Source organism: Pan paniscus, chromosome 19, assembly GCF_029289425.2.
Source record: "Pan paniscus chromosome 19, NHGRI_mPanPan1-v2.0_pri, whole genome shotgun sequence".
Taxonomy (NCBI): Eukaryota; Metazoa; Chordata; class Mammalia; order Primates; family Hominidae; genus Pan; species Pan paniscus.
Genome location: NC_073268.2, coordinates 12,327,691 through 12,343,673, shown reverse-complemented (window position 1 = coordinate 12,343,673; position 15,983 = coordinate 12,327,691). Strand labels below are relative to the sequence as shown.

Here is a 15,983-nt window from a genome sequence, read left to right as displayed (position 1 = left end):
TTTGGTTTGTCCTTTCCTTCTTCCTCTTTTTTTTCTTCTCCCTCCTCTTTCCTTAAATGGAATAGACTTATGTGGGCTTATTTACCATGGAGGAAGAGCCATAGACACAGGTAGGAGAGGGGTGTGGTTTGGTGAATCAAGGTCTCAATGGAGGTGGGAGGACAGCAATCTGAGCACAGGTGGAGGGATTAGCTTTGAACTGGAGAAGGCATCTTAACCTTGGTTGTGTAGGAGAATTGGTGTAGATGTCACTGTTTGTCAGTAGGAGGTGGGAAATTGAAATTATTCATCCTTCATTGCCTAATCTCTGTGAAAAACAGAAGTCACTTTGAGCATGAGGAAGGTAGAAAATTAGTGCGTAGGTAGCTGGGCGCGGTGGCTCATGCCTGTAATCCTACCACTTTGGGAGGCTGAGGCGGGCAGATCACCTGAGGTCAGGAGTTTGAGACCAGCCTGGCCAACGTGGTGAAACCTCGTCTCTACTAAAAATACAAAAATTAGCCAGGCATGGTGGCGGGCGCCTGTAATCCCAGCTACTTGGGAGGCCGAGGTGGGAGAATCGCTCGAACCGGGGAGGCAGAGATTGCAGTGAGCCAAGGTCGTGCCATTGTACTCCAGCCTGGACAACAAGAGTGAAACTCCACCTTAAAAAAAAAAAAAAAAGAATTAGTGCATAGGATGGGAACAGGAGAGGGAGGTAACCAGGGACATGGAGAGAGACAAAAGCTTATCGGGTGTTGGGGGCCCACCTTGGGTTAGAGACCATATATTTTTAGCAGCCCCAGATTCATACCTAGTGTCTGGTACCTAGAATAAGTTCAAAAAAGTTTGTTGGCCAGGCGCGGTGGCTGACGCCTGTAATCCCAGCACTTTGGGAGGCTGAGGCAGGTGGATCACATGAGGCCAGGAGTTCGAGACCAGCCTGGCCAACGTGGTGAAACCCCATCTTTACTAAAAAATACAAAACTTAGCCAGGCGGGGTGGCGGGCACCTGTAATCCCAGCTACTCAGGAGGCTGAGGCAGGAGAATCGCTTGAACCCGGGAGGCGGAGGTTGTGGTGAGTCGAGATTGGGCCACTGCATTGTAGCGTGGGTGACACAGCGAGAACTGTCTCAAAAAAAAAATTTGTTGAATGAACAAGCAAGTGGTTGTATGAGCACCAACCCCTGTGTTCAGAGCAGAGAAGGGAGATAGTTGGATGGATCCAGGCTGTGGATTGAGAACAGGATTGTGAATGGAGGGTGGAGTGTGCTGATGAGATCGGGGTTGATACGGTGACCTTGAAGTATAGGCTGGAAAGAAAAGGAAGTGTCAAGTAGTGAGAAAACAGAAGGGCCAAAAGCTTTGTGACAAAACACCCAATAAGCTGGTTTTTTTGTTTGTTTGTTTGTTTTTGAGACGGAGTCTCGCTCTGTCACCCAGGCTGGAGTGCAGTGGCACCATCTCGGCTCACTGCAAGCTCCGTCTCCCGGGTTCACACCATTCTCTTGCTTAGCCTCCCGAGTAGCTGGGACTACAGGCACCCGCCACCCCGCCTGGCTAATTTTTTGTATTTTTAGTAGAGACGGGGTTTCACCGTGTTAGCAGGATGGTCTCGATCTCCTAACCTTGTGATCCGCCTGCCTCGGCCTCCCAAAGTGCTGGGATTACAGGCATGAGCCACCGCGCCTGGCCATAAGCTGTTTTTTTTTTTTTTTTTTTTTTTTTTGTGGCTATTATAACTGACTACATGAAAATAAATATAAAAAATTTTCCTAGTGTATGAACCTAAAAAGCAAAAAGAATTTTTTTTTTTTCTGAGATGGAGTTTTGTTCTTGTTGCCCAGGCTGGAGTGCAGTGGCACAATCTCAGCTCACTGTAACCTCCACCTCCAGGGTTCAAGTGATTCTCCTGCCTCACCCTCCCGAGTAGCTGGGATTACTGGCACCCGCCACCATGCTCAGCTAATTTTTTGTATTTTTAGTAGAGACGGGGTTTCACTATGTTGGCCAGGCTGTTCTCGAACTCCTGACCTCAGGCGATCCACCCGCCTCGGCTTCCCAAAGTGCTGGGATTACAAATCACAGGTGTGAGCCACTGTGCCCGGCCTTAAGAAAGACAATTTAAAAAAATTTATCTGTTATTGAAAATACAGGAAGCCAAATGTTTGGAAGTAGACAGAGGGGATTGTTGTACAACATTGTGAGTATACTAAATGCCATTGAATTAGACTATTTATTTATTGAGAGAGAGTTTTGCTCTTGTCGCCCAGGCTGGAGTGCAATGGCGAGACCTTGGCTCTATAAAAATACAAAAATTAGCCAGGTATGGTGGCACGTGCCTGTAATCCCAGCTACTCGGGAGGCTGAGGCAGGAGAACGGCTTGAACCCGGGAGGCGGAGGTTGCAGTGAGCTGAGATTGCGCCATTCCACTCCAGCCTGGGTGACAAAGTGAGACTCCATCTCAAAAAAAGATAATAATAAATGTTAATTAAATAAATAAAAAGGGCAGTTTCTCAAAGTGTGTACTAATTAAAAATCCGGATTTTTGGATTCTTCTTGGGACCTTGTGACTCAGAATCGGGAAAGGTGGAGCCCAACTCTGGATTTTTACCATGGCACCCCGAGGGTTCTGATTCTCCTGAAAAAAATTTGAGATCGGCCAGGCGCGGTGGCTCACGCCTGTAATCCCAGCACTTTGGGGGGCCAAGGTGGGCGGATCAGGAGGTCAGGAGTTCGAGACCAGCCTGGCCAATATGGCGAAACCTTGTCTTTACTAAAAATACAAAAATTAGCTGGGCGTGCTGGCGTGTGCCTGTAGTCCCAGTTACTTGGGAAGCTGAGGCAGAAGAATTGCTTGAACCTGGGAGGCAGAGGTTGCAGTGAGCCAAGATAGCACCATTGCATTCCAGCCTGGGTGAGAAAGCAAGACTCCATCTCAAAAAAAAAAAAAAAAAAAAGATTGAGATACCTGGGCTTAGAGGTCAAGGAGCAGGTGCATGGGAGTCGGAGGGATGCTGGAGATGGTATTAGGAGGGATGGTTCTTCCGTTCTTCCGCATGAGAAAGTCCAGGGTCTGCAGGGGAGGCTGCCGCCGTGGCGGGGTAAGCAAGGTCACGGGGCCTTTTGGCAGTACTTAAAGCTTGTGGGTAAATGGCGATTTAACTAGAAGTCACGAGTCATAACATAGACTAAAGGCCTGTGCGAGCCGTCCCCATCTGGCTCAGCAGCCAGAAGGAACTACTTTGCCTCTGGCTGTCTCTGTCCCAGTCTCTCTGGCCTCTTTAGGTCCCAGATGTGCTGTTTCCTCCTGCCTTCACACGACACTGCCATTGCCCAGAATGCTCATCCCTGGACGGTCCCCGAACTCCCCTCATCTTTCACTTCTCTGCTTAAAGGTCACTTTCTTAGGGAAATCTTCCCCAAACCCAACCTAGCTCAGAACTCCCTGTCACGCGTTCTCCTGGCTCCGGTACTTCTCCTCTGAAGCAAAGATATTGTAGTTAAATAACTAGGGAGGCCTGGCGCGGTGGCTCACACCTGTAATCCCAGCACTTTGGGAGGCCGAGGCGGGTGGACCACTTGAGGTGAGGAGTTTGAGAACAGCCTGACCAACATGGCGAAACCCCGTCTCCACTAAAAATACAAAAATTAGCCGGGAGTTGTGGCAGGCGCCTGTAATCCCAGCTACTCCGGAGGCTGAGGCAGGAGAATCACTTGTACCTGGGAGGCGGAGGTTACAGTGAGCCGAGATGGCGCCATTGCACTCCAGCCTGGACGACAGAGCAAGACTCTGTCTCAAAAGAAAAAAAAAAAAGGGAATGAATTAATGTTTTGTTGTTGTTGTTGTACTGCTATACTATGCCTGGTACCTTGTAGGGACTCAAATCCAGATTGTTTGTGGAATGAATGAAGGAGCTTTAGGAGAAAGATTGGGCTTCAGGAGTGGAAGCAGATGATGGAGGTGAGAAATGTTCGTGGAGTGATGCTAACTCCCTCCAGCCCAGCCTGGGGCTTCGGTCAAGCCTCAGGGAGTCCCTGATGAACATCCCATGAACAGCACTAAGATGTGGTCCCCAGGACAGGGGCCCACGGCAGCATGATGTTCTTGCTGCCCAAGCCTCAGCTTCTGTGTTAGAATGTAGGTACCAGACTCCAGAGACGTCATGTGGCTTGTCTGGTGAGGCCTGCGGTTGTGGCACCACCGAGCCACAGGAGCAGATTGCTTGAGCAACCATAAGGAGCAGTGGAAATGAACACGACTCGGTCACAACAGGTCACAGGTGGTCATGTGCGTCGGCCGCAACAGGGAAGGGCCTGCCCTGGCTAGCTCCTGTGAGCATCTGTGTGCAGGCAAGTTAGTTTAGTCACTGTGACCTCTATAAATGACTAAGTTTACTTTGTGGCCTTATCAAGCCTCACCCTTGAGTTTGGACTAAGTCAAGTTTTGATGTTTACCTTGGAACACAGCCACAGCACAGTCATCCAATAAACATTTACTGATAGCCTCCGTGTCAGGTGGCTTTTGGGTGCAGAAGAGAGACTGGGTCCTCCCCCACAAGCTAACAGAATCATGGATAAGCACACCATACACTCTCTAAACACTACAGAGAAAACACACACTCATGCTTAGTAAAAGATTTATTTTCTTCTTTATGCTCAGAAACAAAGAAACGGCCTTGTCCCCAAAGGGTCTCCTCTTGAAGGAATGGGGGCAGAGAGAGTGATAATGGGAGGTGTTGGTGTGAGGTTGAGAGTAGGAGTTTTGTCTCCCCCTTTCCCTCCTGTCACTCCTCTTTTCACTGTCCCCTTCCAGAAAATTTAGGTATGAACACAGCTTGCCACCCACGGCGGGGCTGGAGAAGCAGAGCTGCAGTCAAAAAATTAATGCCCACATTCAGCAAGAGAGGGTCCAGTGCGTATCTTGGGGGGATGGGGGAGAGAGTGTGAAGGGATTGGTTGAAGAAGCTTCCAGGTGAGGGGAAGGGAAGAGGGGCTGGGACAATCCCCCATTGACAGTGGGGATCTTAATCCTGCCCTCACCTCTCCCAGCCCCATCCCCTCCCTTCTTCCCACCCCGCTTCCTAGCACAGTTGATCATCATAGTCGTCATCCTTCATCCCCTTCAGCCGAAGCCGGGCAAAGTCCTCAAACACAATGTCATCATCTGTGGCATAGCTTGGTGGTGGGAAAGAGGGTTGTGAGGTGAGGGCTTCTGACTCTTGTCCCAGCCTCCCACTCCCTGCCCTCCCCGAAGCTAGGCCTCTGGGACAGAGGCGTTCGAACGGCAGTGGGACCAGAGGTATTTACAGGAAGGGACAAAGAAAAGGCAGCAAGAGGCAGCCTCACAAGGCTAAGGCATCTTGATTTGATGCTACAATCCGCTTCTCCCCCCCAAAAGCAAGGAAGAGGTATGAGGGCAGATTTGAATGTTATAGGAATCTTTGTCCCAAGAGGGTCAAGTAGGGGAATGAGTTTCTTACTTGGTATCAAATTCAATGAGGTTGGTGTCCACAGGGACATCTGTCTCCGGAGCGGCTGGGGGGACGGGAAGAGGGGGTGTGGGGGTGGGTGCTGGAAGGGCCAGTTTTCCTCCACTGGCCCTGCTTCAGGCCCTCCCTCTGAGGGCTTGGGGTGGGTAGTGTGCTCACCTGACTGGGGTCTGGGGAGGGGGATGTGGTCGTGGGGCTTGGGGTGCATAAGAACAAAAGGCAGCTCCACAGAGACATCCCTGGGGAAGGGGAGAGGCATCGTGAAGAGGACGACGACATGGGACTAGAGAGAGCCAGTGTGACCCCCACCCAGGCTCCCCCATGACACTCACCCGCCTCGAGACACCACCAGCTTCACCTTGACCCTGTAGGACACCAGGATTCCCAGCACCTCCTTGTTGGCACCCTCCTTCACGCTGCAATTGAGGGTGTTGGAGTCAGACCAGGGCCTATCACCCTGTCACCTGGCCCACCGTGGGGTTCCCACGGGGACTCTGGGCAGGACCACAAACTCGCACAGGCCCCCAGGGCCCCAGCAGCCCAGGCCGTGCGGTTATGGTACAGTGCGCACTGCACTCCCTGCTCAGAGCCTCCTGTGGCTCCTCTCCAGGAAAAGCTGACGTCCTTCTCCGCTAACAGCCCTGCACCGTCTGGCTCTCCATTAGCCCCTGACCTCACCTCCTCCTCCTCTCCTGGTACTTAGTTCTTCTCCCTAAGTTGCCCTCCGGGCCTGCTGTGTGTGGCTGTGCAGTGAGAACCCTGAACAAAGGCATCCGGAGAGGTGAAATCCAGCCCTTTGTGAAGCTGGGGACCTCCAGGGCTGCTCCTGCCCGAGGGCACGATGGCACCTCCCCATTCCTCCAACACCCCAGGCTGCCCCACCTCTGAGTCTTTGTTTTCTCTCTGCCCAGAACCCTCCTTTCCTGCTCACCCACATTGCTTACTTCCGCTGGGTCCTTACTCTGAATTCACCTTCGCACCTCACTGTCCCCCATCCCTTCCTTCTCTGCCTGGCTTTTTCTCCTTCATACTTGTCACTAAACCTGCTGTACAGTGACCACTGATCAGATTTGGCTATCCTCCCTCCCCTAGACTGTAAGAGTTCTTTTTGTCTCTTCTGTTCACTGATACATCCCTGGCACACTAGGATAGAGCACTGAACCGACGTCTGGCCCCTGGCCTGCAGGGGACCCACCCCAGCCCCACCCTCACATGGTGCTGGAAGCCAGGTTGGTGTCCTCGTGCTTGAGTTTCCCATCCAGGGCGAGACCCCGCTTCTCCCGGTTGTCGCTGAGCAGTGGGGTTATGGTGTACACCTTACAGAATGTGGAGCTGGGAGATACCTGGTCACTGGGGGTGGGGACAAGAGAACAAGACGCTTAGGGGCGCTGGGCTGGGCAAGGGGCGGCCTATCACCCCCAAGCAGCATCTCCCCCTCACTAGTCCCTGGTTTCTTTGGACACAGGTCACAAGGGAGTAGGTTTTGGCTCAATGTGCTCAAGAAAATTAACAGCCTGGAGCCTGGCTGTGGAGGGAATACCCTTTTAAGTGAAGATGGTGGCCAGTCGCGGCGGCTCACGCCTGTAATCCCAGCACTTTGAGAGGCGCGACGGGTGGGTCGCTTGAGGTCAGGGGTTCGCGACTAGCTTGCCCAACATGGTGAAACCTCGTCTCTATTAAAAATAAGCCGGGTATGGTGGTGCATGCCTGTAGTCCCAGCTACTTGGGAGGCTGAGGCAGGAGAATCGCTTGAACCCGGGAGGTGGAGGTTGCAGTGAGCAGAGGTTGCCCCATTGCACTCCAGGCTGGGCAACAAGAGCAAAAACTCCATCTCAAAATAAAAAAAAAAAGTGGAGATGGCTCAGGAAGAATTCTTCCTCCACCTCACATTCTCCTGATCCTGCTCTTCTCCCCTAGATTGGAACATGGGTCTCTCCCGATACTCACTCTTGTTCGAGTTGAGCCACAGGACACTTGTACTGGGCGGTGCTGAAGAGGCAGATGTCGGCGTACTGTCTCACTGTGGGGTGGGACGGGGTCAGGCAGCTCTGGATGGAGCACAAGCCACCACCACACCGCAACTCCAGACCCCGTGGCGTGGCCCCCCCATGCTCCCCACTGAAGCAGTAAACACCGAGGCTCCCCGTATCATTCTGGAACAGCCTAAATTCTTTGAGCCCTGGTGGGTCTCCCGCACTGGGAAATGGCCTGGGCTGAGATCACACCAGGAGCCACCTGTGCAGTAACGCCCTCCCCGAAGACCCCCTTCCAAACCCCACCTCCTACCAGAGACTTTGATCTTCTTGACGGTCTTGGTGGAGTTGTTGGTGACGTGGACATTTACACTGAGGGGCTCCCCATGGTAGTACAGCTTTTGGGGGGAGGGGGTCATGTGAATTGGAACTGGTTTTCACTGTTCCCATCATCAGTGTGTCCCCAAACACAGACACATTGTTCTGGCCCCCTCCCCTCAAACCCAAGCCCACGGCAACTGTCCACACCCAGCCAAAGCAACCTCCTTTACAAATGTCATCTTGATGTGTGGCTTCGCCCCTCCCCCAGGGTCTAAACTGCACCGTGGCATCCGTGTCACCCTCTCACGCCCCACCTCCTTGTCCAGGGAAGCCTCGAGGTGCAGGGACCGGTCAGACATGAGGAAGTGGCGTGTGGTTTCGGCTGAAGGCTGGGGGCCGGGTTTCTCCGGGGCGAACTGCACCTTTCGGATCACCAGCCGCACGGAGTTCCTGGGATCAGAGTAGGGGCAGGAGGGGTCATTCCTCACACACCCCAACCCTACTCCTCCCCCGCACGGGGCCTGGGCTCCTGGAAGCGGGGAGGAAAGCCTCCTCTTATACCACAGAGGAGGTCACTTCCCTTACCTTTTGTGGCTTTTCTCTTCTAGTGATTTAGCACAGAAGGCTCGAATCTCAAAGTCTACGCCGCAGGCCTCGGGAAGGGGAGAAAAGGCCACATCTTACCGGAGGCTCCCGCCACCATCACTGCCCTTTCTTCCTCCCCCTTCCCTCCTCTCGGGCAGGGACTCTTGCCTCATTGTGGTCTCACGACCCTGGGGACTAAGTCTTCTTCCTCTCCAAAGCCCAGAACCTGGCAGAGGCTTGGTCATGGTAGTGCAAGGGGAGCCCCCATCCCCAGATCCATGCGGGTCCACAGAGCAGGAGGCAGTGTCATGCGTGCACAATGACCACCATATACGCCCCACTTCCACGGGGGACACTGGCCTACCCTCGGCCCCACCCTGGCATCTCGACAGTTCACCCTCTGGCTCAGCTGTGCCTCCAGGCTCCTGCTGGCCCCTGTCCTGCCCTAGGAGCCCTCAGAGCTGTTCCTCCCGTACCTTCCCTGTATCCTCTGGGCCTGGCTGCAGTGTGACGGAGCATGGAAGATTCTGGGGTATCTGTGGCGGAGGAAAGAGAAGACTTCAGTTCTTCCAGAAAGCCCCCATATCTTCCTCCAAATCTCAACCTAAGAGGCTGGAGACGCTAGGTGTGGTGGCTCATGCCTGTAATCCCAACACTTTGGAAGGCTAAGGTGGGCGGATCACCTGAGGTCAGGGGTTCCAGACCAGCCTGACCAACGTGGCAAAACCCCATCACTACTAAAAATACAAAATTAGTCGTGTGTGGTGGTGCGTGCCTGTAATCCCAGCTACTCGGGAGGCTGAGGCATGAGAATCACTTGAACCTGGGAGGCGGAGGTTGCAGTGAACCAAGATTGTGCCACTGCACTCCAGCCTGGGCGACAGAGCGAGACTTTGTCTCAACAACAACAACAAAAAAGAGGCTGGAGAAAGGTATCCTGGGGATGAGAAGGGAAGAAGGAAGGGGCCCCAGAGAGGAGGCAGATAATCAAGGGCTTCCTGAATGCACTGGGACCCTGAAGGGAAGTGGAACTAGGGTCCCTGCCTCACTGTTTCTTCCAGATCTGCCCACAGCAGTGCCTTACCCCCACCCCAGACACAGTCCCAGCCCCAGCCCCCTGGCCCTCAGAGGGCAGGGGCATCCTCACGGTGAAGAAGAAGGGGTGGGCATGCTGGCCCAGCTTCCTCAGCAGCCGGTCCTGCAGGCGGGTGGGGGGCCGGGGCGGGTTGGGCACCGGGGGGAAGGCCTGGTAGGTGGCGATGAACAGGTCTTTGCGGAAGGACAAGCCCAGCACATCCAGGTCTTCACGGCCATAGCGGAAGGCGCAGGTGAGGGTCACAAACACTGGCAAGGGAGGGTGAGATGAGTGGTCAGGAGCCCCACTTCCCCAGTCCCCCGGCACCTAGCAGCCGCTGCTCCTCCCTCAGCAGCATAAGACTTGCCTGAACCCTACTCCTGGCTTCCACCTCCAGCCTCCATCTCTCTGGGGCGCCCTTCCAAGGCCAGCCCATTTCACTTCCCTAGCCCCCACTTTCCCTGGGCCCCCTGGACTTGGGGCCAGTACCTTTGCGGTCCTTCAGGTAGTCAGGGTCCACAAGCACCACGCCATCTAGGAGGGGGACACACCAGCTCACTTCCTGAAAGGGCCGCTCCCCCCTTTCCTGGGCCCGGGAACTTCTTCCCCTCTTGGGGAACGAGCTGTCCCTTTCTGGGAAAACTTACCTACAGGGTCCACTTTGTCCAGGTGATCTACGAAGTCCCGCTTGCCCAAGTACACGGTGAGCTGAGGATGTCAAGGGGTCACAGGGGAGATTGGGGAGGATGGTGACAGGGCATCGGAGCCCTCAAAACTGGCTGCCCTGCCCGGGGATCTCCAGGCTGGGCTATCAGGAAGGAGTTGTTCCAGGCTTCCTCCCAATAGTGTTGGAAAGTGAGGGTGGTGGCGTTTCTCAGACTAGTGGACCTTTAGGCTTTTGAGCTGCTCCTTTATCTCTGCACACCTCTGCCCACCAGCCCGGTGTGTGTGTGTGTGTGTGTGTGTGTGTGTCCTCAGCCAACCAGTCAGGTGTGTGTGTGAACATGTATGTGCATGTGTGTCTGTGTGTGTCCTCAGGGAGGACTCAGCCCAACCAGCGAGGTGTGTTTGTGTGTGTCCGTGTGTGTGTGTGTGTCCGTGTGTGTGTGTGTTTGCATCCTCAGGGAGGACTCAGCCCAACCAGCCAGGTGTGTGTGTGTGTGTGTGTCTGTGTGTGTGTGTGTTTGGATCCTCGGGGAGAACTCAGCCCAACCAGCCAGCTAGAGAGCAGCTGCCACCCTCACTAGGTCCCCTCAAGGGGCTCTAGGATAAATAGGCCATAGCCCGGGGGCTGTTAGGTTTTCCCAGCCCCACGCACCTTGGGTTGGCTCCTAGGAGGGCTACAGGCACATGGCTTGCTTTTGGCCTCCTCCTCTGTGGTCTTGCTTGGGGACCCAAGCCTGCCCCACCCAGCCCTGTGGCTGGCTCAGGCTGAGCAGCCTCTGCGGCAAGGGGCTTCAGGAGGGAAGGAAGTCGGCGCTTAGCTGTCACAGGAAGTGGGGAGCTAGGGGTTGGGGATCATCTTTGGGTAGGTTGGGGATCGTCTAGGGGAAGGCTGGGCTTTGTTGGGGCCCAGGGAGGGTCAAAAGGGTAAGTGCTGTGGAGACTCACCTTGCAGTTAGGGCTCGACTTCTTGAAGACCCTAACAAAACAGAAAGGGAAACCCCACTGCCTCCCTCAGACTCAGCAGGGACCCCACACCAGGACCCTCTCCCTCCCAGGCCTGAGAAGCAGTGCTCACCCAGGCCTCCTGCCTGAGGCTGCGGGGCTTTGCCCAGCTCTGCCCCTTTCCCCTTCTTCCCGGAAGGTCCTTCCTATTTCTAACGTGGTGGCAAGGGGAAATGCCCCTTGTCTTGTCCACCCTCCTTCGTCCCCTTCCCTCCGCAGTAATGGCCACTGGTTGCCCTAGGAACCACCCAGGCTCTTCCCAGAGGACCCGAATGGGCAGGTAGCCGCAGTGTCTGGATAAGACCTAACCATCTTTCCATCTGGTCTACAGCTCTGACAGCTGGAGCATATAGGAGAGCAATGACCCTGGCCTTTGGCCCTCAGATAGTTTCTACCACAGGCCCTACCCAAGTTCGACTCTACTCATCTCCAACTGTCCCCAACTCCGATCTCAAGAGCTTAAAAGCCTATTTGTCTTTTAAGGCCCAGCCTTTAGGAAGCTGACCCAGCCCAGACCCTGGTCACTCCTTGTTTTGGGTTCCTGTCACACCTTGTTTATGTTTTACTTGTGGTGTGGTAGCACACAAGGATAGTTAGCTCTCTCCCCCCTCAGACTGTGAGCCTCAGAGGCCTTATTAATTTAGGCATCTCCAGCACAATGCCAGCCATATCATGAAGATGGTAATGCTGCTAACATTTCAGAGTGACTACTCCATGCCCAGCACTGTTCCAAGTGTTTCAAATGTGTCATCTCTTGTAATACTCTGTTTTTTGAGACGGAGTCTCACTCTGTTGCCCAGGCTGGAGTGCAGTGGTGCGATCTCAGCTCACTGCAACCTCCGCCTCCCAGGTTTAAGCGATTCTCCTGCTTCAGCCTCCCGAGTAGCTGGGATTACAGGAGTGAGCCACCACGTCCGGCTATGTTTTGTATTTTTTTTTTTTTTTTGGAGACGGAGTCTCACTCTATCACCAAGGCTGGAGTAGAGTGGCACGCTGTCAGCTCACTGCAACCTCTACCTCCTGGGTTCAAGTGATTCTCATGCCTCAGCTTCCTGAGTAGCTGGGATTAGAGGTGCCTGCCATCATGCCTGGCTAATTTTTTGTTTGAAACGGAGTCTCACTCTGTCACCCAGGCTGGAGTGCAGTGGTGCGATCTCGGCTCACTGCGACCTCTGCCTCTCGGGTTCACGCCATTCTCCTGCCTCAGCCTCCCGAGTAGCTGGGACTACAGGTGCCCACCACCACGCCCGGCAAATTTTGGTATTTTTAGTAGAGATGGGGTTTCACCGTGTTAGTTAGGATGGTCTCAATCTCCCGACCTCGTGATCCACCTGTCTCAGCCTCCCAAAGTGCTGGGATTACAGGCGTGAGCCACCACGCCCAGCCGCTAATTTTTATATTTTTAGTATAGATGGGGTTTCCCCATGTTGGCCAGGCTGATCTCAAACTCCTGACCTCTAGTGATCCGCCCGCCTCAGCCTCCCAAAAGGCTGGGATTACAGGCTTGAGTCACTGTGTCTGGCCTGTATTTTGTATTTTTTTAGTAGAGAGGAGGTTTCCCCATGTTAGCCAGGCTGATCTCCAACTTCTGACCTCAGGTGATCCACCCGCCTCAGCCTACCAAAGTGCTGGGATTACAGGCATGAGCCACCGTGCCCGGCCTTAGGTTGCAGTGAGCTGAGATTGAGCCACTGCACTCCAGCCTGGGTGACAGAGCAAGACTTTGTCTCAATAAATAAATAAATAAATAAATAAATAAAATAAAATAAAACCACCCAGTGATGGAGCTCCTAATATCTCTGTTTTACAGGTGAGGAAACTGAGGCAGAGAGAGGTCAAGTGTTTCAAGGTCACAGAGGGAGTAAATGGTGGGAATTAATAGAAACCAAGGCAGTCTGGCTCCAAGTCCATCCTCTCGATCAATATTACACTATCTGTCTCTGCAGTTGGCATAAATAGTTTGTTGAATTGAAGGTTATTCGCTTTCCAGTTGCTGAAACAATTTAAGCCTGGACTCCACCCATTGCTGGGAGGGTAAGGAAGTGTTTGGCAACCCCAGTGATCTGGCCAATTGTGGGCCTGTTCTTTGAAGCACCACCTTACTCCTTCCAATCCACTCTGCCTCAGCAGTGATCCCTGGAAAGGATCCTCAGATAGACAGCAGAAACGTGAACTCCTGCCAACTAGCCCATCCCTCCTCCAAGTCTACCACCCCATTCCCAGAGGACCCCAATGGGCAGGTTACCACAGTGTCTGGGTAAGACCTAACCATCTTTCCATCTGGTCTCCAGCTCTGACAGCTGGAGCATATAGGAGAGCAATGACCCTGGCCTTTGGCCCTAAATGGTTTCTACCATAGGCCCAGTTTCTGCTACTTCACTTGCCCCTTCTTCCCAGAAAGCCAAGCTGTCCAAAGGTTGTAAGGCAAAGGGTATGGAGGGCCCCAGGTATTCCTAACCAATAAAAGAGAATACACATCGATATGGTAGCCGCTAGAATAAACACCCTATCTTTCATCCCAACTTGGGAGCTGAGTGCCGTGGCATCATCCAGGCTCTCCCTCCCCTTTGCTTCTGGTTTTCCTCTTTGTCCCAGGGTGTCCTCCCATTAGGAGCCCTGGCACAGGGCTGTGACAGCCACAATCAGTGGGCCAACTGGAGTGTGGTTCTGGGGCAATTGCCCTGGAGCAGCTGCAAGGCACCTGCCCTTTGGATCCTAACCCAGCCACCTCCTGCCAGGCTGGGGAGGAGCAGCATGCATATACTAGGCTGGCCAAGGAGGCAGAGTGTGGGGATGACCAGGGAGGTGCCCAGTGGGAGCAGGGGTAGCTGAAGCAGATGTCCTTTCACACTTCCTGCTATTCGCTCCATTTCCTGTGGCCCAGAATTTGATGGGGGTGAGGGAAATTGTGCCAAGTTAGCAGTCCCCTTTGGTCCATCTGTCCCACTCCCTGAACCACATGACGGAAATCAGGGGCCTCCCACAAGTCAGCAACTTCCCCTTTCTCTGGGATGTTTAAACCCTGATCCAGGAGACCGATCATCTCTCTGATGATCTCTTTCTGATGCTCGTCCACTTGATGCTCAGAAACCCGGGTTCTCATACTCTATAGGTTGGAAGTGGGGTTGATATGATGTTTTGCAGAGCAAGCCAGAGCTCAGGACCAATTCCCTATTCCTGATACCCTCTGAGTTGAGGCCTACAGCCCCAACCTTTTCGTCTTTTGCTCCCGCTCCCCTGGGACTCAGGCATCCACCCCTTGCCCCTTGGGGGTGTTGAGTCACAACAGGAAGTGGATTTTGCTAGAGACCAAAAAAGAGAACTCGGGGTATCAGTGGAAGGAAAGAGCCTCGATTGCACAGAAAACATCCGGGGAGTGGACGCGCGCCCAGGGCGAATACTGCCTCCCCCACCCCCAGAGAGAGGGATACGATCTAGTTTCAGGGAGGGTCGCCACGCACTCGGCTCCCCCAAGATGAAGCTGTTGCTCCTGGCAACCCAAGGGAAGGTAGAAGTTTGGGTGAGGAGCCACCCGGCCCTCGGGACAGGTGTGGGCAGCGCGACTACCTGGGGGATATTGGACAGGAGGCTTTCCATTGGCTTGGCGCGAGTCTGGAGTGGATCCCCCACCTCCCGGCATCCAGCCTCCCCGTACACGACCCCTCGGGGCCAGCCACCTGCTCCTCCTTCCTCCGTCCCTGCATCGCAGCCTGCACGGGAGAGCCCAGTAGTCTGGCCCCACATCCCTGCGAGAACCCCGACACCGGTTTTTCTGATCCCCCTCAGGCCTCGCTTTCTGCAGGGGCCCGGGCATTTCCCTCCCACCCTCATTATCCTCGAGGACCTGCGCGTGCGGCCCCGGATGGCTGTCCCTAGGGACCCAGGCGTCCGGCCCCCAGATCCTCTCCGCTGCGCCCTCGTCTGGGACCGTCCCAGCCCCCGCCCCGAGCCGCCGCCCATGCCCCGCCGCGTGGCCCCACCTCCCTTACCTGGTCCCGGGTTTCTCCCCCATGGTGCGCGCGCCCGCCGCCCGCTCGGTTCGCGGCTCGCTCGCAGCCTCCTCGCCCGCTGCCAAGATCCCTGCTCCTCCCCGCGCCAATGCGCACGCGCGCCCTCCGCGCTCTCGCCTCTTCCCCCTCCCTCCCGGCCCCGCTCTGGTCTGGGGGAACCGGGGCCAGATGCGTCAGCCGGATCGCGCGCGCCGCGGCGCTGCCCGCCCTCTCCTAGCAGACACGCGGGGCCATTGGCTCCGCCCCCAGCCCTTCGCGCTCCTTGCCAGCCTGGTAGCCCTCCCCCGCGCGCGGGGCCCGCTCCCGCTCCTCCCGCCCATCTCCCCGCCCCGCTGCAACCCCTTGAAACCGATTGGACCCCCCTAAACCAAGGCGCCCGCCTTCCAGGGGATCTAAGTCTTTCGATTGGCCTTCGGCATCCAGAACCTGCAGGGGTCTCCTCCCCTTTGTTTGCTTTCTCAGTGGCGGTGGGGGCGACCGGGCTGCTGGGGGCTGTGGAATGAGCTGAAGCGCCGTCTGGGAAGGAGGATGGTGGGGGGGAACACGTGGGTGAGCGGTTCAATTGCGTGATGCTTGCTTCAGTGCGCGCCGCTCACCTGCTCCACTCGGAGCGTGCCGCCTTCTGTGGCCAGCCCTCCCGCTTCTTCACTGCAGCGTGTCAGCTCCTCCTGGTGTTTGCATTTGATCTTCGCAGGGTTCCCTTTTCCAATGTCTCTGACTATCCATCTCCTTCACCCACCCATCCCAGCTAACATCCACTCACTCACCCGCTCCCATCCATCGGTCCATCTATGGACCCATCCATCCGTGCCTATGTTATGCTATTCACTATGCCAATCGATGGGGACACATACGAATTACCATGGCCCCTACCTTCC

At 54.9% G+C, this 15,983-nt stretch overlaps 1 protein-coding gene across 7 annotated transcripts; it reads right to left on the bottom strand.

Annotated features, from left to right (window-relative positions):
* Positions 1 to 4,604: 4,604 nt before the first annotated feature.
* Positions 4,605 to 15,341, bottom strand: ARRB2 (arrestin beta 2). 7 transcript variants are annotated; one of them, XM_003810205.5, is made up of 15 exons: positions 15,085 to 15,341; positions 11,039 to 11,069; positions 10,075 to 10,135; positions 9,917 to 9,961; positions 9,500 to 9,696; positions 8,829 to 8,888; positions 8,353 to 8,420; positions 8,082 to 8,217; positions 7,760 to 7,844; positions 7,421 to 7,493; positions 6,686 to 6,823; positions 5,806 to 5,889; positions 5,633 to 5,712; positions 5,465 to 5,519; positions 4,605 to 5,159 (listed from the first exon to the last, which is right to left on the bottom strand). In XM_003810205.5, exons 1-15 carry the CDS (start codon positions 15,105 to 15,107, stop codon positions 5,066 to 5,068), a joined length of 1,230 nt encoding a protein of 409 aa, XP_003810253.1. In that variant the 5' UTR covers positions 15,108 to 15,341; the 3' UTR covers positions 4,605 to 5,065. The 7 variants fall into 7 exon arrangements, with proteins under 7 accessions (XP_003810253.1, XP_034797217.1, XP_034797218.1 ...); XM_034941326.3 differs by having other exon boundaries at positions 5,465 to 5,555; positions 15,085 to 15,239; XM_034941327.3 differs by lacking the exon at positions 9,917 to 9,961 and having other exon boundaries at positions 5,465 to 5,555; positions 15,085 to 15,239.
* Between the last annotated feature and the right edge of the window lie 642 nt (positions 15,342 to 15,983).